The sequence below is a fragment of the Accipiter gentilis genome, chromosome 33, assembly GCF_929443795.1.
Source record: "Accipiter gentilis chromosome 33, bAccGen1.1, whole genome shotgun sequence".
In the NCBI taxonomy this organism is placed as follows: domain Eukaryota; kingdom Metazoa; phylum Chordata; class Aves; order Accipitriformes; family Accipitridae; genus Astur; species Astur gentilis.
In genome coordinates this window covers 8,332,187-8,356,512 of record NC_064912.1, presented here as the reverse complement: position 1 = coordinate 8,356,512, position 24,326 = coordinate 8,332,187, and the positions used below count along the sequence as shown (strand labels likewise).

The window sequence follows — 24,326 nt, the reverse complement described above, 5'->3', positions numbered from 1 at the left end:
TCAAGGACTACAGCAACATTATTTATTCACTTAGTAATAAGAGCAAATCAGTATGGTTGTATATATACAAGTTAAAGCACTACTCAGAGCAAAGTTCGGTTTTCTAATTATACCAGCTATTTTGGAATATATCCATATTTCTGTCTCAATTTCCTTACTCTGTTGAGAAACAACTAAAAGTGGAAGAACTGAACAAACTAATAGCTATCAGTAAGTGTACAATTGAGATACATTTTTTAGGATCCTCAACTGTTTGGATACCTGAACCGTTTAGAGACACAGACTTACAACACCCATTAACAAATGCAGCACTTAAGTTTCCAAACACACATGTACAACAGTTAATCCGGTGAAAATTTTTTTTTAAAAAGAATATATTTAAAGATGTTCTGAAATTTCTTTTGTATATTGAAATGGAGATTGTTCTCATTTTTTAAATAAAATTACTAGCCAAGGTTGGGGTTGTGGTTTTTGGGGGTGGGTTTGTGGTTTTTTTTCAGGGGGGGGTGGGGTGGGGTGGGGGGACACCCAAAACACCCCACCACAAGAAAAGCCTATCATACGTTGCCAGTTGGCAAATCTACTTAGTGAGCACAATATAGCTCTCGCACCAGTCAGTGATGATGGTAGGTAGGGTTCCAAGCCTCTTCAATGACAGCAGTTTCCACTAGTCCTTCTTCCCCAACCTCTCCCTTCTGTTGATCTATTTTAATGCCAGCCCACAGGCACACCTGACAAGGATGAATGCCACTGGAAGAAGGTGGTAGAAACAGAAAAATCTAGATTTTATTCTCAAATTCTATTCCTATTAAGTACAATCCTAATCAAAAAAGAATACAGTATTACTAAACACAATTTTTGCTGAATCAACAGGACTTATAGATCACTCTACTTCCAGAAAGAGCAGGGACTCCACCTGATTAAACTGCCCATGAACTTCGAAATGTTGTTTCAGCTACTAAATAGCAGCAACCCAACTAGTACTATGGTAATTATTTTGATAGAATCAGCAAGGGGGGAGGGGGGGGGAAGGTGGGAAAGTAATTATGAACATGTAGCACTAAACATTTTCTGTTTTGGAAAAGCATGTCCTACTTTTAAAAGGATCACTTACTTCCAACACAACACAGCATCTTGAATTGGCCTGGATATATAGAGACCTCCGACTTCAAGTAAATTTTATTTAAATGAAAGCATAAACCTTGTGTACTTTGATAACATTGGGGGGGGGGGGGGGGGGGGGGAGGAGGAGTAGTTACTGACCCATCATAAAAATCAGTCATATCAGCTTAAGAGCAGATGAAATCACCTCAAATAACACTAGAAAACTGGAATACTATACGAATTTGCTTGCAGTATTTATAACCCAATTCTTATCCTTTATTTAGTAATAAACCACTATAAACAACCATTTCTATAAAAAACAAAAGAATCATCAGAAGAAATACTTGAACATTTCAAAAATGAGAAAAACTATCTTCAGCAAAATAAAGGCGTTCAAGGAAGTGGTGCCAAAAACAGCACCCTGACTTGACAGGAGATGCAGCACTCCTGGTTTTAGCTAGAAAATTTTTAAGGCAAAATGACGTATCGCTTCCCTGTACTTCATACTAGTTTAAGTCTTTTGCCATTGGCCTTATTCTGTTTTACTCGTTCCTAGATGATGATCAGGAAAACTAGAATAAGTAAATACAAGTAGAGCACAATATCTAGTTTTACATAGAACATAGCCTATTTCATTTTTCATGCTATAGTTCAACACCGTTTTGCTAAGGAAAAGATGTTAAACCCATGCATTTAACAGTCATGGCAGAGCTGGCAGGCAGTTATTTGCTAAGCACAACATAGCCAGTACCGTATAATACACAAGAGGCTATAATCCATCCATTTCAAAAGCGTGTTCTGAATAGAGAACAGCTTTAGAGAAGGGGATCTTATTAACCACTTGAAGATTTGTCAAATGCATCAGTTTTTCCTCTACTTCTCCATCTGACATTAATTATCAGGCATATTCCCATTAAAATCCATTTTGATACCTAACAGTAGTAATAAGTTATATGCAAGGTGTATATATTAATTATAAGTGATTTTACCTTGTGACTGCTATTAATACTATTATACTGTATTTTCTAGAGTAATTCCTCTATGGAAATACGGTTTTTTAAGTAAGACAGGATTTAAAGAACCTTTGTTACATACCTATCAATCTGTCAATTTAAGACATAGGTTCCTTACAAGAAATATCCAACAACTTCACTATTGAATGAAAAAGTAGCCAGGATATATTGTCATCATGGAGAGAAACAGCTATTCTGCAGCTGTGCTCCCTGGCAGAAACTGATGCAGCAAGCTTATTAAATAATAAATAAATAAAGGATGTGGTAACATGAAGCTATTATAAGAGATCAGCTGCTAAATACATCACAGTATTGAGTGCTCAACTATATATGATTCAAATTAATCTGGACAAATATACACACATATACATGCACACATATATATTTGTCCTGACTGATTTATATAAATATTTTAATTATATTTATTATATTTTATATAAAATGGTTATATATATTTAAAAGAAAAAATAAGTATTTTTAAGATATCTTTGTCTGCAAACACAGGGAAAATGTTCCTCTTGAGTGAACTGAAAGACCACAAGGTTTGCAGTTCCATGTTATACCTAACCAGATTATACTTCAGAGGAAACATTTACAAAAGATTAGCTGACAAGAGAACACAGTCTATCTAGTAACAAAAATAAAATAAAGAAAAACATATCAAAAGACCTGCATGAAAGGGAATTTGAGACAGAACCAAATCACTTTATTCATAGAATAATGAGAGAACAAAAATTCATTTAACATCAATTACAAAAGAAGGTCTATCAACAAAATAAAGGCTGCTATCCAAGGCTATCAAAGTGTTGATCATCTAAAACCAAGGCTGCTCCTTGCAGAATTTTACAATACTAGAAGAAATAGATTAAAATTTTTCAATGAGATTAAGTGATTAGGCATACAAGTCATTGCCGTATATCATAATTATAAGGAAAGAATTCACTGAAAATTTTGTTCAGCAATTTTCCAAATTATACATTTGCAGTAGTCCTCAAACTTCTTTGTGAGACAACAACAAATCAGCTTTCCGCACTTACTGTCTTCCAAAGTATATATTAAAAGAGTAGGTTGTCTATGGTTCAAACCATAAGCTGCCACTCTTACCATCTGTCTAGAATCTGAGAGACACCCAAAAAAGAATGTTCACTGAGAAGAGATACTTCCTCTAGTAGAAATAAAACTAGAACTTAGTATTTCTTTTTAATACAGACTTAATTATAGAACTAAATGTTAGCCAGGACAATTTTTAGAGCTCCTCATCTCTTCACAGCATGCACTCCCAAGTTTTCCGAAGTACAATAGCTCAATTAGACTAACTTCATTTGATACAGATTTTATCACCAGGGTCCTCCATATGGTTTTTAGGGATCAAACATGTCTCTAACACATTCAGAATTCCCACCATGACAAAAGCCATGAACATTTGACAGCTAGCCAAAATGCACACCTGTATTTAGTTTTGCAAAGCAGGCAAATCAGAAGCTCATGTAAGTGAGAAGAACAGAGTAAGTTTATTATATTTGTTACATGACAGATAACATTTACAGGAAGATATAATGAGAGCTAGACTTATCATAGCATTCCCAAGAAAGATAAAGCAGAAAGACCTCAGTGTTGGTTTTACGACCATCTCATTTGGTCTGTCTATCCAGGAAAAAATGAAACAAAACAAGCCCTCCCAAACCCCAAAACAAACAAACAACAAAAACCCCAAAACACCACCTTACAGAAATATAACTTATGCACTCCACTGAAACTTATTTTTATAGAGAATTGATGGGGGGGGGGGGATGGGGGACAACAATAACTTGATTAATTTTACAGTTATATTAACACTAAAAGACCCTTCCCATTTACAGCTATACAGATGACTGAGAAAGAAGCCTCCTGTTACCATCCTATCCAAAACCTGTCATTAACACAAGAGGGTAAAAATGGAACAAGAAATACACACAGCAACATACTGTACCAGAATCAAAACTGGCATCTCCTGACTTAATTTTGTACTTAAATAATGAACTAAAATGCTTTTCAAGTTTTACTCTAAAAGCTTAAAGCAATGCAAGTAGCGTCATTTGCCTTGTTGTTTCTGAAGCATAAGGATGACTTCATCAGGACTGCTCAAGATTGTAATTTATACCCTTCTCTGTGGCAGTATTATCACCACAGGACGTCATCCAAAAACCAAGACGGCCTTTACAAGGGTATAAAAAGACCACTAAGTTTCCAGATGACACAAGCCATTCAGAGGTTTCAAATAATAAAGAAAATAATTCTTTTATTTTCGTTGTAAGAAATGGTACTACTACATCAAGCTCAGAAGCTGTGATTTGACCTGCCCTCAAGATCTCAATATTTTAGAAATTTGTCTAATCATGTTTGTGATGAAATTCCCTCTGCTTCTTTACCTACAATCTTGTGACAGCTGATGTACCACTACTGACTTACATGCAAAGAAATATGTACAGAAAAAAAAAGTCACCTACTGCTTCACAACTACCTGAAAATTGCTAGACTTCTAATAAAAATGCAGTAAAAATACAAAAGTTGGGAATGCAGGAAAAGTCTCACCTGTTAACACAGTAGTATCGACTCTGGGAAACGTAAGGTGTGCATTGAGTTTTTAACCGCTTTCTCTCCATCTCCTTCCAACTATCTTCTGTACATTTTCTCTTTGCCTGTTTTTCTTCATGTTTTTTCTCAACATACTCGGCATATGTCTGGATCCTATAACTTTCAGCATACCTGCTGGTGTTTACAGCTATGGGGAAGAAGAGTTATGTTATATACAAAACACTGTTAAATGACAGCATGCCCTCTCCCTGAAATAACTTATTTTGGAAAGCATAAGGCAGTGAGCTGTTTGTTCTGTTCATATAAACAAATTCTAGTTCCACTGTTACATTAGTATTACAATTAAAAAAAGAAAAAAAAAAAAGAAAATGCCATACTCTCCTAAATTTGCATGGTATGTTTGAATTAGATATTAAAAACTCTTCTCAGACTTCATACAAAAAGGGTTACATCTACTTAAGACTTTTCTTTTAAATTAGAAACCATCAATTCTTCAGCCATAACCCTCTTCCAGATTGCTTGTTGGCAAGAAAAGGTTTCCTGGATTTTTTCCCTTTTAGTCTCATTACTTAACCCAGCAGGTTTATTTTGCAAGTCTGCCAGGAAAAGACGACATTTGCAAAGCCTTTGCCAAAACTCTGTTTGATTGCTGTGAAACATAAGCTTATTTGAGCTGCATTTTTGGTTGCACAAGATATCTGTGGAAGCAGAACTTCACTAATATCCAGCTGTTCCATCCCTGCATCTTTCTAATGTTTGGTCTCCATTTAACTAAAAAAGACTGCGAGTTCAAGATAGAAGGATTTCTGTCAGTGCAAAATTAGAAACACTTAAAAAATAATAATAAAAAAACTTTCACTGCCTTCACTCAGCAACAATTTACCAACATTCCTTCAAGTCCTAGCATCTTCACAGCTCTCAGCCTTTAGTCTGCAAGCCAAGCTCTGGCCTGAAGCCATCACTGTAACAGATGAATCAGCAAATTAAACTGACTGTTAACTGGTGTCCTCTGCTGTTTTCAGCCTAACTCACTGAAAGAAAGTACTGTAAACCAACCAGTAAACCAGTTTAAATATAAAACAAAACAAAACACCCAGATTGTTTTTCATATACTTGGTCTGCACATTTTAAAATACCATAATTGTAGTGGAGAGAAAATTCTGATTTTATTATGTACTTCCAATCTTTTTGTAGAAATTGCAGATGTGTATCCAACTTTCTGATTCTAGTTGAAGTGTTGTCATCTTGAATACAGGTATTCTGTATTCCTCTAGCCCAAGCACTAGAAATAGCAAGTGCCAACATCACAATTCAGAAAAGGTGAAGAAGATGGGCGGATTTGGGTTTTTTCCCCCCTTTCAGAATAGATCATCTATTCTGCATATTGGCTATGCTACTGTGAAATGAATTACCTATAATACCAGTCATGGCATATAGATGCTGCTGCAAAGTCTTTCAAACGCACACAAAACTGGGCAACAGCATTGTATATGTAATTTTAATCCCAAGAATAGATACCAGCAATTATGATTAATAGCCTCATGAGATTGTTGCACTAACCAAAGAGATGTTATGCATACCTCCTTTCACACCCCTTGTATTTGTGTTGAACTGTGCAGTTACAGGATCTGTTTATAAGAATTAGGAGTGTATTTATTGCCCATGAAGGTATGGTACAGGCATCATGAATGAATTAATAACGCTCACTGGAGTTACTGCATGCCAGCTGACATTCCTCAGGGTAAAATTTGTTTAGTTAAACTCAAGCATGTTTTTACTTGCTAAAATCAAGCACACAGTTACCATGGATCATCTGATAAATAGTGATTTGTTAAATCACAATAACCATTTCACATTATTTGTTTTGCTATAAACTAAGAGCCAAAGTTATGGCTCTTACATTTAACTCCCTGACAAACACGATCTCTATTTAAGGAAAAAAAAAAAAAATAAAAAAAAATCCTTATGCAGCCTAAAGACAATTTTAAAATAAATCTGTGTATGAGTCAATATTTTTGAACAAAGACAACTCTGCTTTCTTGAAATAAGGCCTGTATTTTATAGCAACCCATATTACAGATACACACACAAATATATGCATAAACATATTTATGTATATATAACATAAAGAATTACATGCTGAATATATTGCTTTATGCATTGAACAACTGAAATGAAGGCATATGGAGAAGTCTAAGGAGTCACACACATAAATCAATCTTGCATGGTCTTGAACTGAAGAACAGCTCCCTGTAAAAGTTTAAAATGCATTTTCGCTGATGCTTTTTTGATGAATGCTGTCCATATTGCCAAACAAAGCAAATACAGTTACATCGCTCTGCATTGCCAACAAAAGAAATTAATTGCTAGAATGCTTTGTGAATTCTAACAAACTAAAGAGAACTTAAGTGGTTTATTTACTTATTTATTTATAATCATAAGAGAAAAGGTAAATCATTCTGTGAGAAACCTGACCTAGTAACCAACACTACATGGCTGAATTTCATTACACTAGTTGCAGCTGTAAAGTTAAGCTTCTGTCTCATAGTAGAATAACAGTAATTGCACATTATTTTAGGAAAAGCATTTCTAGAGGATGTCATCTTCTCCAGTTATTAGGCAAGCTACTAAACAGGCTGACTGTCGTTGAGTGATCCAAGAGGAATGTGTACAAAGATACTCTTTCACCAAGTCCTTGATCTTATGCACAGCAAAATGCTGACAGATGGCCACTTACAATATTAAGCCTCTTAAATAAATAGACAAATATGAAAGTGAACTGTGTAGGTAAAAAATCCAAAATACATAAATAAAATAAATACACAGAACTGCTGAGATTAAGGCTGCAATACTAAACACTCAAGTTTATTAAATACTAAAGTAAAAATTCACCCGTGAAGCCTTAAAGTGACCTCTGTATAGATGCTGCATTTATCTTGTCCAATCATGTTCTACCTAAAACATGGGACTGCTGCCTCAGTTGGATTGACAGTGTTCAATTAGTGAGTAGCTAATTCAGTATTTTGGTTTATGCTCACTATTCATTGTATGGTTCCACAGCCTTATTTATTGACATCTAGGACTATTCATGCTGCATCTAAAAAAAAAAAAATCAGAAGTTTGCATGTGCACATTTTTCATCATGGCATTGTCCAGTGTTTCAAAGTAAAGCTCGTAAGCTGAAACAGCAGTGCTATGTGCCTATTTTATAAACAGAAAGCAGAAGACTCAAGATCCCAAATTAGAGAGCATCTTTTAAATTAACCTAATTAAACTGTCCGCTACACGGTGCATTCAATCAGGGTTGAGTTCCTACACAGCAAATATATTAACATATTTGCAGAGAAGCCATAAATCCAAAAGTATGTGATCACATGGCCATGGACTTTACCAATACATAAGCATAATTCACCTATGTTATGTTAAATATTAGTGAAATTGGCATTGCAATATTAATGGGGTTTTTTTGAGCCTATATGCAGTTTTCAGACCTTTAAGCATACCTGGACAATTTGTGCTGCAAGGCATCACACTGTTAAACACACGACTAATTAGTTGGACCAGAAATTTTAAATGCACTTCTCCAGCCTCTCCCACTAGAATTATGAAAGTTAGTGATAGTTGCTAGTGTTGACGCAATATAAGCAGCATTGGGCACACTCTCTGTTGGCTTCTCTCAGAAAGAGATGGATGAACTTGACAGAATTCTCACTAGCCAACATTTCTGCTGATTTCTGCTCTTATCCTACCCTCTCCAATTTGTCTTTTTCCCAATTCAGTCTTTTCTGCAACCTATCATAACTCTAAACCTTCTTCAATATTAAACTCATTGTTCCCTATTTTGTCTGGCAAGGCAGTTCTCCTACCTCCTTTTTTTAAATTGTCTATGTTACCATTAGGCACCAATTTTCCCCAACTTAACCAAGTTATGTGCCATTATCGATTTCTGGTTCTTTATCCCACTTTTTTTTTTTTTTCAGGCAGGGTAATCCTTGTCAAATGCATTTTTCTTCAGTGTCAATCTAGTTTATTTTCAAACTTGGTCCAATCACAGCCTCTTTGCTCCATCTAAACATGTAAACTAATCAGTTCCCATTCACTAGTTCCTTGGCCATCCCATGCCTAAAACAAGGAATCAGAGCTGGCAATGGGGCTGGACTATGTAGTACTACAAAAAATCTTGGTGAAATGAAACCTCAGTCTACCTCCAGAAGGACCAGCACACCCCAAACAATCAAACAAAAACATATGTTAAAAATTTATTCCGTTACCATTATTTTTTTTTCTTAAAATAGTCTGGTTTGAAGGCCAAAATAAAGAACATTGTAAAGAGCAAGGAGAGCACCAGGACACCTTTCCCTCTCCCACCAAACTAAATGAACAGTTTTTTAAAACTATGAGCAATCTTTAGGATTAGGAAGGAGGCAGGCTATACTGACTCATACCAATAAATTACTGTTGTACGTTTTCTTTCTTAGTGTTTCTTCATCTGTATTAAGTCTATGTAGTACCCCAGAGTTAATTATGAATGGCTCTCGTTCAAATACAGAAATACAGCGTGGATTCAATCTCACAATCTTTGTGCTCTCTTCTCTCCCAGTACATACATTGAATAAAGTTCTAAACTAGCTGACTACTTAATTGTACTATTCAGTGATTTTCAAAATTTCACAAGCATGTAGAAGAATCCAGAAGACTACAAAACAAGTATGTTTCTTTAGCAGGAAAGAAGGATCTTGGGAATAACTGCCCTATGTAATATGTTACTCTTTAGTCCTGACGAAAGAGTAATTTCAAAAACCAACTAAACGTAGTAGATTAGACCATTTTCTCAAGTCTGGTTACAAAATAAGTTAGTTAAACTGGGTTACTTTTGACAGTTAGCAGGTCAGAAGGATTCCAATTCAATTGTATTTCAACAGAGAAATCTGCATGTTTCCTTAAATCCTGCTTTTAAAGTGTTAGGGGGGGCAGGGTGTGTGTGTGTGTGTGGTGGTGGTTGATTTGGTTTTGTTCGGGTTTTTTAAAATTCTTTTTATCTGGAATGCTCACACCAACTCATCACCCATCACTGAACAGCACAGTGGGGTTTTAGGAAAGTAAACCCATCTAACACTGTTACTGTCAAAATTGATTTAAGGCCTCATTAATTTACCAGGGTAAGACACCTACATATGACAGACAGGATTCTTTAAAGCCTTGGTCATCAACCCACACTAGCAAGGCAGCTATTTTGTTGCGTTGGGTGTATTCAGCATACCCTTTGCTAAAGCTTTTATTGAAATGAAACCTTATCCTGAAAATAGTTTTCTCTACTTTAAACAGAAGTATCCTGCACAGGTCTATTTCTAATAGAGATAAACAAATATTTCAATTGTGACTGAAGGGAGTCAAAAATAACTGCTAATTCAGCTAGAGAAAGCCTGACTGCTTTCTTTCCATTTTCCGTAATAGCTGCGCTGCTGCATTGAAACCCTCTTGCACATGCCAAGGTAACTACAGCAGACTTGCCCAGCATTGCTGAATGAAGTAACACTTCATCAGTGTGCTTCTCAAGGTCCTTGTCCTCAAGGAAGGTTAAATAGAAGAAAAACCCTCCCTGCAATTTATTTAAAAAAAAAATAATAATAAATCTGAGAATTAAGTAAAGCAAAATATCAGGATCTCGTAAAGGATCCTCTAGGATCATGCTGCACTGAAGCATCTTGAAGGGAAGGTCTTAGTTTGCTCTGAGGTCAGGAGATAATTAAAATTCACTTACAATTTCTTTTACTAATAAAAACATCTAACTATGTGGAAGTTGATGCGTAATTGTTTGAAAATATAATGCAGTGTAATTTTGGATCCCAGCATCACTTAGAAAAATTCAAAAGCCCTGAAGAAGTTACAAAGTATTTACTTAGTCAACCTACTTCCAGAAGTATAACTACAGTTGACTGTCTCAGAGATCAGCAGAATGATTTATTCTGTATTTTATTCAGTGATAAAGAAAGCAGCTTCAATGTAACTATTAGGAAGTCTCAAGTCTTAGTACCAGTTGTAGCATTCAGTCATAAAATATGTATGCTTCAACAGGTTTTCAATTATTTAACATGCCCGTTTCCTCCCCTTCCCCAAGGGAATTTATCAAACTTCTGCATGCGCATTGTTCCTCCTCAGTTGCCCCAACATTAAACAGGTTGGAAGATACCATATTTAAAAAGTAACAAGTCTCAACATTTTGTTAGAGAACTTGAGGTTTTTATCAATTTCACCAACGCAGACCACCTGTTCAAACTACTAATAAGAAAATACAGCTCTTTGAAATCATCTGTACTTCATTTACTAAAATAAAACAAACAATACTTGATCGATGATTTTCACATCCTTAAAAATGTAGATGTCTGAAAATTTTTGTTTAGGAAAAAAACCCCCAACAAATCAACTGAGGTAAAATACTACATTAATCTTTGGCATCCATGAAGAAAATCTTAGCTTTGTAAAAAACCACTTTTGTTCAGAGACACAGATATAGAATTAAGTACAAAGTGTCCAAGGACAAATTGCTATGCTAGGCTAAGTTACAAAACATACCCACTTTTTTAATTAACTCCGTACCTAATTTCACAAGCTACATACTGACTGCACAGAAACACAGTTTAAGGTTGGTGAAGATGTACTTCCTTGATCCAAGGAATCTGTATACTCGAGACTGATGGAGAAAAATAATTTAACAATTTGAAGAATCCATAGTCTCTGAATTCTATTTGATAATAGCAACCATCTACAGGCTGTATCAAAATTGAAAACTCCAATTTGTACATGGTGCTGACCATCCCTTTTCTGTTTTTCTCTCCTGTATTAGCCTAAGATAGCACAAGGTGCCTATACAGATTCTAAAATAGACTTCTAAAAAAGACTGCTTTACAAAGATTGTCATCTCTTTTGACAACTGAATCCAGAGCAGGGAGCACTATGAATGTGGTGACAAAGCAGCTGTTCACCTTGCAAACGAGGGTGGCAAGGTAGAGAGCAAACCAAAATAAGTCTTTGACTCTCCATTTTGGAGAAAATGGGAAAATGAACAGGTGATCTGAAAGAAAATGGTTTTACAAAAGACAGACAAAATGCCAAGTACAAAGCATGGCAGAGAAAGAGGAAGGATCCTTAGACAGTGTTTTAAACTCAAAATATTTCTCTTGACAAAGAACACAGATGATAGTATAGTCCACTGAGACATTTCATACTATACACATGTATGCAGATTATAAAGAATTTTAACTCTCTTAAAGATGAAGCTATTTAATTACTGAAAGAATTCAAGCTACTTAACCTTTGCACCTTGTTTAAATACCTCAGTAATTGAAACAAAAGCTGTGAAATGTATTATCTCATTTAAAAAAAAAATCAAATTAAAAGGTAGTCAAAAGACTTGCAACATTACATTAAGAAAAAACCCTACTATACTCAGAGGGTACAGGACAGGGTTTGTTTTGTGGGTTTTTTTAAATGATGAGAAAAAATATGGCTGCAGGTGCTTGATGGCAAGTCTATAATCAACCCTCTTAATTCTGCATCAGTAAGGTGAAAGTTGTAAAATAGCTATCCATATTATGATTTATACCACAGGTTCCACTGTAAAACCAGGACTAGAATATATCAACCAGCAATTAATTTTCTTGTTACAGTCAGGATTCCTGAACAACACAAGTAGAAATTCACCACATCTCATTCCCTGTATTTACTAGTACAGAAATGTTTTTAAATGGAGAACTTCAGTTTCCAGTAGTACTAGTAAAGTGTTCAGATCTGTTAATCTACAAATTAAAAGTGTAAAGTGTACAGAACATTTCCTTTCTATTCAGATAGAAGGTCTCAACGTCTATTATTACTCAAAGCACAGAGAGCTCAGATCTGAAAGGCTTTTCGGAAAGAAACGGAACCCACGGTCTGGCAAAACGTCTGATTTCATTTAACAGCTTGTTACCAAATGGGAGAATCCCATGCCTTGCTTCTTAGCCCCTGCTCCAAGCCACCTGGTCCCATGCCCTCCTTTACAGTGTTTCTGGTGTTTATTGACCTGCTGATGAGCCAGTTCACATCACTGAACCAACAGGAATTTTCCTTTATTATTTTTTCTGGACTCAGAACCAGCAAAAGAAAAGCAGTGAGGGCTCACTGTTGGAGTGGGAAAAGAGCCATTCCCTTTATGTAACCATGAAGGATTGAGACTGGCACAAACCATTAGCTATATTTTAATATCACCAAATTAAACATTTCAGCTAAGGCTGAGCAGTTGCAGGAAACACTCCTGCAAAATCTGATGACATTTCTGACACTTGTTAAGAACTTCAGAACAAGAACTAGTGAACTGAGCTTGGAGTCAACCCTAATGGCAGTGCTGTCCAGAAGACTGTTCAAGATTAACACAGACATTTTCAGTTGAAGAGCCTACTAATGCTCCACATGTCGGGTACTTCAAAAAGGACCATCCAGATAATGAGTTCACCCATCAGATACAGTTTGCTACAGGAATGATTGCACTCCATTGCCAGGATTAACATATTCACTACTGCATCAAACAATCTGTTGATACTGTCCCCATCTAAAAAGGCATCCCAAATAAAACTGAATCTTTAAATTTTCCATTTTGATAACCCTTATTACCCATGAGGATTGCAAAACCTACAAGAATAACTGCTCAGGTCTTCCTAGCGAAACTATTTCATTCAAGTCTTTACATAGCATAAGGCATGTATAACAAATCTTTACTAACTTTTGAAAAACTACTTGCAGTTTCAAGATACCGTGTTTTTAAAAAATCCAACTTGCATGAAAATAACGTAAAAGCACACATCTATGAGGTGATTATATCTATTATTACAACTAGTGGTTTCTCATCTTAAATGCCATTTTGATGCAGCACAAGAATTCAAGCCACTCAAACATTAACAAGAGAAATACCAAGATATTTATATATATATCTGCACATACATACATATGTATGTATACACATGTATGTACCACAAAAGATTCAACACTGCAAACTTAGCATCATAGGCAAAGCCACTGATGCAAAATTTAAACCAAGCTTTCCCAAAACATCAAAACCTTGTGGATCTTAAGAATCCAAAATCTGATGGGGGGTGAGGGGAGAAGAGGGGAAATCACAAAAAAGCTAGAGAATCTGTTTGAGACTGCACATAATTTGAATAAAAAGTAAAATAACAGTAATGGCTGAAATTTGACATACTACAGTATGACTTCAGCTTTCCTGGTCTACATTAAGGAAGCTTCCTGCCTGGAGTGTGTATCTGACATGAATTTCACATTATATTATTGGTGAGAACACAGTCATGTGAAATATAATTTTTTCAAAGAATCTGGGTAATACAGCAGATACTCCCTGCCATTTCCCCAAATTCAGTGAGAAGAGACTGATACGCACACAATCTCAAAATACACGTGTATATTTTTTAATTGTGGTGGTAAGCATTCATGCTAAGTAGAAGGTTCTAGAATAAACCTGATAAAACACTTGTAAACCATAAAGTCCAGATCTGTCTGAGAAACTCACCAGTTCAGAAAGATTAATGACTTAAACAAGAATCATTGAAAGGCCATCACAATTTCAGCTGCTGCACCTGCTTTAGTCCATTGCTCCCCTGCTGTCCAAATACATTGGTCTACTCAGTGCCTAGAGGAAGAAGATATCTTGCACACAGTAAATTCTGTATGAGCTCATGTATCAGGGCACTAACACATGGAACAACTTAAGATTATTTCAATGCTTGCCATTTATGACAAGCAGTTGCTTTTCCAATGTATTTAAAATTTCAGGTTAAGTGTATTTATTGCATTTTAAAACAGCAAGAAAAACATTCTCAGGAAGATTCTCAAGTTAAAAATCACTCTTAAATTGAATCAGTGTTCTTAAAATATTGTAGATGTTGCTCATAATCAGAACATAGACATTATTAAACTACACCTAAGCCTTAGGTAAAGGGAATTAAGAGGAAGTGTTAGCTGCTAAGGGAAAATAAACTAGTTGTATTTTTAAAGTACCACTGATAAACTTGCCCGTTATTTCCATTAACATATAACTATGTCCAATGTCTGAGAACAGAAACCCAATTTTACTTTCAAGCACTTTAAAAATCTAACGTACTTATAAGACTTTTCCCATGTTTTAGAGGTTAACCCACCCTCAAGTAACAGCATTTTTTAAGAGTACATTTTCGATGGTCTATAAAGACTCCATAAGTGCAAAAAGATCTAAAGAAACATCCCTTTAAGAGTGCATTTAGGTCCTTTTTAGACCAGCAACCTGAATAGTTACTGAAAGTTGGCTGGCAACAAAAATCAAGGAAACCGTGAATAACAAGAGCTTATAATTGATACAAAGCATTAACTGAGGACTCACAAACTAGTTAACTGCCCAGAATCGTTGAGATACTGAAATGGTTGAAACACTGAAATACTTTGGGTTACATAATTTTTTAATTAAAATAAAATACTGGGTTTACTTTAGAGTTAAGACAAGCTGAAGTTTCTCCCATCTTCCCCACCATTTCCAGACTATTTGTATTAAGTCTGGACCCCTGTAAATCAAGAAGCATTGAAATAGTACTTATTTCATACTAACCTTTCCAGGTGAAAAGCCAACTTTATAAATACACAAAGCTAAACAGTATCCAAAAGGAAGCTTACCCAGCAAGCTGAAAGTCATAAAAGCCAGAAGTTGTACGCCAAAAGTTGGTTCTGAAGTTTCTTGTATTTATCAACTGTAAGAGTGCACACTGCTTTATCTTTTGCCACATACTTAAAAAGCACGTGCTCCATGTTTGACAGAAATGCTGAGACCCCATGAAGTACTATTTGTCAACAGTAAGTTCTGTCTCCCACATGTCCAAGTAAAGGAATATCAACCATTTAACAAATTCTTATTCATTACCTACCTTGAACAGCAAACCTCAAAGAAAACAGACTGTTTATTTGTCCATTATTGTTTTCAGGTGCTTATAAGTTGGAAATCAGTTTACAGCAGAGCATGTTGTAAAAAGTGACAAATTAGAACCATCTAAGCCACCACTTTCACAAACTCATTATTGGCTTTAACATGACAATATAGCAGTTCAACAGTGATAGCTGGCAGAGAACACAGCCCACTAGAACTCAAGAAGAATCTTTCCCCACTAAATATGCAGGTACAACTTGCATATATAGACATGGCAGGCACCTAACTCTGTGGTGATTATGAAACAGTTAACTAACATTTGTCTTGAGGCAGCTTCCACTTCAAGCTGAAGTTTATGTTCTAACTGTAAAGAGTAATATGATTTTCTACTCATACTAAATTAGAGAGTGCCAATATGCGAATCACATGAATAACCAAATAAAGTGAAGATTCTTGGACACTATTATAAGCAGTGAAATGAGAAGGTTAAGGGATTTGCTTCTTGTTTCCCGAGGTTTCTGTTTTATGTGTTTTAAGCATGCTATATTCAGTTTGAAACTTAGGAGCAGCTCCAAAATTGCCTATAAAAATCCTGCCCTTTCCCCTACTTATTTTTTCAGAGGAAAGTAAGTGGAAGAAGGAACAAGTCTTTAGATACTGTGCAAAGATTCATAGGTCCTTCAGGGTAACACTTTAAAAATTAAAAAATTGGAACGTGCATTCTTCCTGGCCACATAACACTACTGATTACCATGCGAAATATGAAGAGCTACTCATTAGTTTAATTCAGCTAATCAGATTTATACTTTTTAAACAGAAAAGCATATGGACCAATGTTTTATCAATCAGTTTTTGACTAGGTCTTAATGGTTACCATCCATGATATTACATAACTCAGGAACACTGTTTTAAAGAGCACTAGGGGATGAACAGATACATTTTATTACTTACATATTCAAAATGGATTTCTTTGCATGTTAACATGAGAAATCCAACATATTCCCAGGGTGTAGATGAACAAGTTTTTAGTCCATTTAAAATACCTGAAGCCAGGAGTTAGAAGCAACAGAAACAGCATAGAACAGCTTATACCAAGTGTCACATTTTAAGAGATCTCTCATTTGTTTGATGGAAAGCTTAAGCATATGATAAGAAAATTAGTTCTAATTATCTGAAATGTGAAGGACAACTTGAAGGAAAAAAAATTAAATCCCTTCCTCCACGCCTCCACCTCCCCCCCCCCCCCTCTTTTTAATCAGGTAAATATGAATCTTAAAGTAAAAGCAAAGCTTTTCAAAGTTTTCAAAGCTGCATGGAAAAAAAAACCCACCTGTATTTAGGACTCAAGATTATCACAATTTCAATACAAACCTTTGATACAGTTACACAAAACTAGAAATATGGACAACTGACGATTCAAGTTCTGTTTTAACACCTATAAAGTTGAACAAAATAAAAAGGCATTGGAGAAAAGTTTTTAAGAAACAAGCCAGATTCATCAACTGGTTATCCTGAGTATGTACATCAAGGGATGACTGCAGATCAGTCCTTAAATGATCTGCTGTTCAATTCTATAACTTTGTATTACTTCAGCCAAATATTCAGTATTTGAGTCACTGCTGCAACCGAAAAATAAAGACACCTCCCAGATCCAAACTGAATTTATGAAAATTTGGTAGACCTAGAATCAGTTAACACTCCATGCAGGTTGTTTAACACTTCTCCAAGGCTTTTTATATAGTCCAGAAGATGCAGACATATTTATATAAACAGGTTAAAAAACAGGCCACATGATTAGTTTTTCATAGGTTCTTCATTTAAACACAACTCAGTAAATCACAAGTACAAATAGTGACTTCTATTGCCAGAGCAGTTCATTAAAGAATTTAAGATCAGGAAATAGAATAACAGAATTGATTTTATGATATATTTATTACAGGAAAAAAAAACACCCAAGAGGTTTAAGCGATTTTACAGTAAAAATCGCACAGCTTTTTGGTAATTGAGGTTGCTATAGTTTATCAGCTTGGTTGGCTGACTGCTTTCAGTATATGAGATTTTACTAACCTGATTTCATAAAAAAATCTATGAACGACAATAATCACCTGAGCTTTCAAACCAGTAACTTGTTTTCTAGCATGCAGGCCACAGAACAAGCCTCCCTGTTTGTGAAAGCATAAAAAAAAGACACACACAGAGAGCAGTGCCAGAAAGATTCAGTTTAAATGTTCTGCAGACATTCAGTTCTTTCCACAATATGTAGTTGCTGTAACAAAAAATTAAAATTAAAAATAAATAAAATAGTGGTGATGAATGTGTATGCCACGCATTCAGACAACAGGTAAGCAACTGAGGTGACAGTAGTGCGGAAGTTACTGTAGCAGCATCTAGGAAGGCTTTCAGCTTATGAAATTATATAAAACGCATGACTTTTATTGAAAACAAATAGTCTTGCAAGTCCCGCTCAGAAAACAAGCAATGAGCTTGAAAAGAAGAGGGGAAAAAAGGCACAGCTATATAATCTTACAATGACTTATAGGTATTCTGTACGTCAGGGCACCTGAACTAAAAAGCAGAAAACAAACCTTTGTTGTATTTCACCACAAAGACAAATCCTCTTGCAAAGACAAAAAGGTGGAACAATTCCAACCCTTTATTCAATTTTTTCCAGCCTGTACCTCAAACATGGAGATCAAACTCTGAATAAGATTAATGAGGTCTGAAATAAAAAGCTTCAGACACTTCAGGTAAGTTGCTACTTCACAAACATATCATTTGTGATTGCACAGTTCAGAGTACCTTTTACTTAGGACAGTTTAGAGTAAGGCTTATTCCCTCCAATCTTATAATGTACTTGCTGCTGCATGAACAGCATTTCCCTCAAACCTTTGGTGGTGAGCTGGTATCACAACTAACTACAATACACACAGTTTACAAATCACGAATGCTTCAGAGGCAAGAAACTAAGACAACACAGGCGAGAAGTGCTAGCAATTCTTTCCTGAGTTACAGAGCTAGCTAAAATAGGGCCACATTTATTTTGACGTAATTCTTTATCTGGAACTTCTCACTATAAGTTATATGGTCCTTATATCCATATATAGATGAAGAAACAATGCCTCTTGCTACTATGGAGCATTTGCTCTAAGGAGGCTGCTGGTAAGCACTCAAAATCCTCTGCAGAGATATGTATGCATGAGGAAGTATAATAAACACTCACAGGATGTTAATAAGGCATTAGAGAGATGCACTGATTATGCATCCAGAACCTGAAAGCTTCTTTATTTGAGCTTCATAAGACAGATGATGATGAACTCAGTGGTGTTTTCTCATTTTTCTTTTTAGAACTTGATCATGGGAATTCTGGCAGGATAGCTCTTAAGAACAACAAAATTTCACCCACTTAATCAAAAATGCTATGTACACTGCTGTTCTTACTGGCTCCACAGCATTTGATGCAAGCATTTCAGTAAATAGGGATGACACTACCATAACATATGCCAAATAATCATGTATAATGGTCCACTTCCAGTCATTGTTCCCAGCAGTAAATTTATGGGTCAGTCCTCAAATATATGCACAAAAGAACTACAGAAACCACTAAGAGCTTGTGGATCCAACTACAATCAAACAAAAATCTTAAAAACAAAACACACACCCCCCCAACCCAAAACGACATCAACAATAAGAACAAAATACCCCAAACCAACCCCAAACAACAACAACAAAAAAAACAACCCAAAACCCCCACACCCAAAAAAGATTGTTTTTCCTCATAACCGAAAGCAGTATTTTCAATAAATTCAGAGATGCTGGTCTCTTCCTTTGTTTTTTCCTTAATTCTTGATTAATTCTTGATGATTTCTCAAGAGCGTTACTTTTTCTGTTTTCTTATATGTAGATAATGTTTTGCTCTATGCTTTCAGTCAGCTGCTTATACTGGAAATGGTTCTTTCTAGAGTGCCTTGCACATTTGTAAACAGTAAAATTTTCCTATCTGTCCTAATTATGTGAATTAGGAATGTGGGTTCACTAAGAGTATTTATGTAGTCATGCACAATTTTTTTTCTTTGAACTAACCCTTCTCCTTGTACCAAACAAAGAAGCAATATATTAAAAAACCAAACCCAAACCCAGTGAACTTTCAAGAAAAAAGTTAAACATGTATACTTTCCTGTAGAGCTTATGTCCATGAACTTTTTTCAAAGTTAAGCTCAAAAGTTCAAATAAAAACTAAAAAAATTAAGGTCTGGAGAGATTGCACATTATTAATACACAAACTGTAGACACATTAGCAGTCCAGACTGTTTGGAGACTATTATTTTGCATGTGTTCTACAATACACCAAAAGGCTCTCCCATTGCATTTGTTACTTGCAAATGTAAACCAAACCAAACATGTACATCAGTCAAAAGGGTATCTGAAGGCAAAGACCACAAAAGTCTTTGATAGCTCTGCTTTGTGCAAAGTAACAGCAAATAACCTCAATAAATATGGCATCAAGTGAAGAAATCTCTGCCTACAGGTTCAGGTACTTAGATGGTCATGGAATGAAACACAAAACTCTCAACCAAGTCCAGTTTGGGCTTGTCTTTGCTGCAATGCATGTGCTGGTACTCTAAAAGTTTAGTTCCTACTATAGCATCTGAACCAAGTCAGTAATTTTATCATTAGAATCACAGACCCTGTTGGCTCAGAGCATTATACAGGAGCCAGTTGAAGTCTTAGTACTGAAGTAAATTCAGAGACACTTACCTATTTGTACTTGTTCTGGCTGGCTCAATGATACAAATGCTGATGTATCATCAATCCATGAAACCTGAATGTTACCTACAAAAGGCAAAACAAAATGATTATGACTGTTTTTATCTTAGGCTCAGTCACAGATTTTATCTGATGTGCTGTGACATAAAAGATAGTCAACTAAGAGTAACTTCACCTGAGAAGGCTTTTGTCCACTACAAAGGTGCATAGTGCATACACAGTTGTACGTGAGCCTAGAACTGTTCAAAAAGCAGTGACTGTTAGGGCTGCATATGCATCCCACACACCCTTAGACACACTAAAGGACCAAAAGAAAAGAGACAAGTCTAATAACTTTTTCACTCCCAGAGTATTCTTCTGCTTTTTCATAGTTGTTTTTGTGGTTTTTTTAAACAAATCTTGTAACAATTCAAGTAATCTTAGGGTTGTTTTTTTTTAGTCTTCCTTTCATGTGTTCTATACAATTCTACAACAAAAATGGAAGCAATTTTTTCTGGGAAATTTCAGCTCTGTACTAAAATAAAGAACAGCTCTTTGGGTTTTAAAACCTACCCGTCCTTCAGAACTGCAGCATTTCCTAAAGACACAGCATGGACAAGCTCCACTTACCACTCACTGTTCCTTTACTAGTACAGACACCCAAGGTAAGAAATTCCAGTAGAGGGACAGGGGTGGGGGGGATTGATCATGCAAGTAGAAAACTCCAGTTCTTGTGACACTAAATCTTCAAACTCTGGTTTGTTTGGATCCCACTATACACCATCTCCTAGATGTGCAATGAAAACTTCATTTGAGTAAATATGAGGACAAATGCACAAACTCATGGACCTCATTTGGAAGCTGTTATAATGGAAGAGTAACTGGAAATAACTTCCTCCATTAATCAATCAGTTAGTGCATTTTCTATGTGAACGGCATAAAATGTCACATTAGCACTAAAAGAGCTCATAATCAAGCAAAAGCGGAGGAAAGGATTCCCATTCCAGGCACAAGTTCTTATTATAGTCTGAAATCCATTTACATCACCTGTCCTCATCTAAGTGCTCTACTGTTAGTACAATTCAGATATTGAAAATTGGTGCAATTTTTTTCAGGTAGACCAGGAAATCAAGTTATATATGTTACAATGCCATTTAACCTTCAGATGTTACAAGGTTAAAAACAATGATGCAAAATGGCTTAAAATGCATTTTATTTTCAGACGTTTAATCTATTTCAATCTAATTTAGCCTACAGGTTACGAGGTTATAGAAGTCTCTTCTGAAATCCAGCCAGATAATAAACAGGTTTTCTAATTATATAAAAAAAAAAAGCCTAGTTAGATTTAGTTTGCATGCTATATATTTGAGTACCCAGCTATTTAGGACTTTTAGGGACTTTAAGTTATAATCATTTTGATCATTGCCAAAACCACAATTAATTCAGTATGGTTTGTGACATTTCCCTATACTAAAGGTCTAAGGCTGCTATTAAGAAGAGCCTACACTGAGAAGTCAAATGTTAGAATTTCTTTAAATACTTTGTAGAGCAAATAAATTCAATTTCTAATAATTCAGTCTTTGAACATCATAGATCTTTGCTGCCTGTGGCTATGGGTCTTTACTGTAGGAAGAATATGCTTTTGACAAGACACTTAACATTTCACAACACAGGAAAGGCCTAAACTGATATATGATTGCAACTCAAAATTGTAGTGCATTTGGTAGTACACCTGACACCAAGTTTCCTTTAAATATTAGAAATTACTGCACAATTTAACATCATTCCAAGTGCATTGACAAATTATTGCTCTGAATTTCTTTGTGTATCAAGTCCTCCCTTTTTGCATTACAAGTTACAAAATTTTCTAAACAATCATGAGACATGCAAGACAATACTCTTCTATAATCCTTCAGCATGGAAGACCTCTCCAGATTCTGTCTCTTTCCTATATATATACAGTTAATTAATTCCATACCTACCCTGAACAGACCAAAAGAAAGATCAGAAAGAAAAAAAATGTCCTGAACATCTTGCAATTGTGCCCTTAGTGTAAAATATCAAAGAGGATCAGTGATGGACTAAAATCTCTTGAAAGAGTTCAGCTACTACTCAAATGGACTTCAGTGCCTATATTTTCAATAAGTACCAATTAAAAATAAACAAATAAAAATCCAACCTACTGATGGCACATCATTTCAGTATCAGAAACATTCATTGCTGCAGAAAGCCTGCTGCACTCTAAATGACTTTGGTATTTTAGATAATGAAGGGTTTCAATACCTGCCAACATATGCTGCCTTTATACTCAGATTTATACATTTTAAATATATAATTTTAAGAACAAGTCAAACATTAAATAGTGGAGACTGAGCTGCAATCTGAAGAGAACTGCAACGAGCGCTCTTACACAATTCTCCACGCTTAAAAGATACTCTTTTCAGACTATGTCACATTTCATTATTATATAGAAATAAGAATTTAAGAGAGACAAGATTAATAAATTAAATCATTCAGCAATATCATTAAGCACTCAGTAAATATTGTGCATTTCAAAAGTATGGTGAAAGGGTGATAAAGATCTGAAAAGCAAATGCATCTCCACTTGAAGTCCAATATTCAGCAATCAATACAGCTACATGTCAGCTTACTGCACAGCTAAGCCAAATAAGTCATATACAGCAATGTAATAAGAATACCAGCTCTAGAGAAATAAACTAGAGGACTTCTCTCTTTACACTTCCAGAATAGATCAAATGTCTTCAATACTTTGAAAAACACCATTGTTCGCCTATATGACCCCTTGGCTATTTGCTACTACATGCAATGTCAAACAATGTCCCTAGCTAAAAAAAGGGTAATGTCAAGTAAAGAATTACCAAGTGAAATAAAACATCTTTGCCCAAATAGTAGTAGATGAAATTCTGATCTGTTGCTTCTGAAATGAAGGCGCAAAGTAACATGCTTTTTTCTATAAATAAATTTAATATTCTATATATTATAAACACAAACATGCAAACAGCATTAGAATCCACAGAATAAATTTATATTGATGGATTATGTCATTCAAACAGATCTTCCCTCAGTTTTTGTACCACAATGACCAAAGGTATGGAAAGACTTCTGTATAAGAGACTAAATAAACTGGGAGTCAGCCTTCAAAAGAAAATTCTAAGAAAGATGCCTGTACATGTCTATGCAGAAGATATGAGAACAGAAATTAAAAGAAAGATGTACAGAGGGGATTCACTATTTCATTATAAAACAACTAAGCGACATCTAATAAAATATACAGGAGTTTTAAAACCAAAAGAATTTTTCATACAATGCTTAATTTGCAGTTAGGGAACTGCCACCAAGTGCTGTGGATGACAAGAATATATATGGGATAAAGAAGGATTTTAGACTGACTTACAGAAAGCTGTGACAGGCTCAAGTGAAAAGATGCAAGTGTGACCTCTAGCTCATGAGTCCCTATTACAGATTGCTAGAAGGCAGTAAAGTTGTTTTACTGTACCTCTGTTCTTATGTAGTTCCTACAGAACTGTTAGTGGCAATTAAACACTTTGGATAGGTATTTGGACTATATAGACCTTCATTTAACCAAAAAAGTTTATTAATATATTCCATTTTCTTACAATTTAATAAAAAAAAACAACAAAAAAACCCCACCACATTGACACCATGATAGAATTGCTAACAGTTTCTCGACACTGACTGCATCAGATAATAGAAATAGTTGAAGCTTTTATTCCACAAGCAAAGGTAGACGCATATATTGAACACAAACAACATTTTCCTAGTGAATAATTGAGAAGGTTTGACAGAGCTTCCACCTTTCTGGCAGGAAGACAGGGTACCAAGAAAGCAAGAACAGCTGAAGGAAATGTTGGCATGAGAAAAAGGAGGAAAGGCCAGAAATGCAGAAAGAAAAATAGAATTAAACTTTTAAAAAC

At 35.3% G+C, this 24,326-nt stretch overlaps 1 protein-coding gene across 3 annotated transcripts in view; it reads right to left on the bottom strand.

Annotated features, from left to right (window-relative positions):
- Positions 1–24,326, bottom strand: part of PARN (poly(A)-specific ribonuclease) — a 61,572-nt gene that overhangs the window by 5,388 nt on the left and 31,858 nt on the right. For all 3 annotated transcript variants that reach the window (XM_049791043.1, XM_049791045.1, XM_049791046.1), the window contains 2 exons: positions 20,383–20,457; positions 4,689–4,878 (listed from right to left, as the gene is read on the bottom strand). In XM_049791043.1, coding sequence (XP_049647000.1) covers positions 4,689–4,878; positions 20,383–20,457 — 265 coding nt within the window. The remainder of the gene's footprint in view (positions 1–4,688; positions 4,879–20,382; positions 20,458–24,326) is intronic.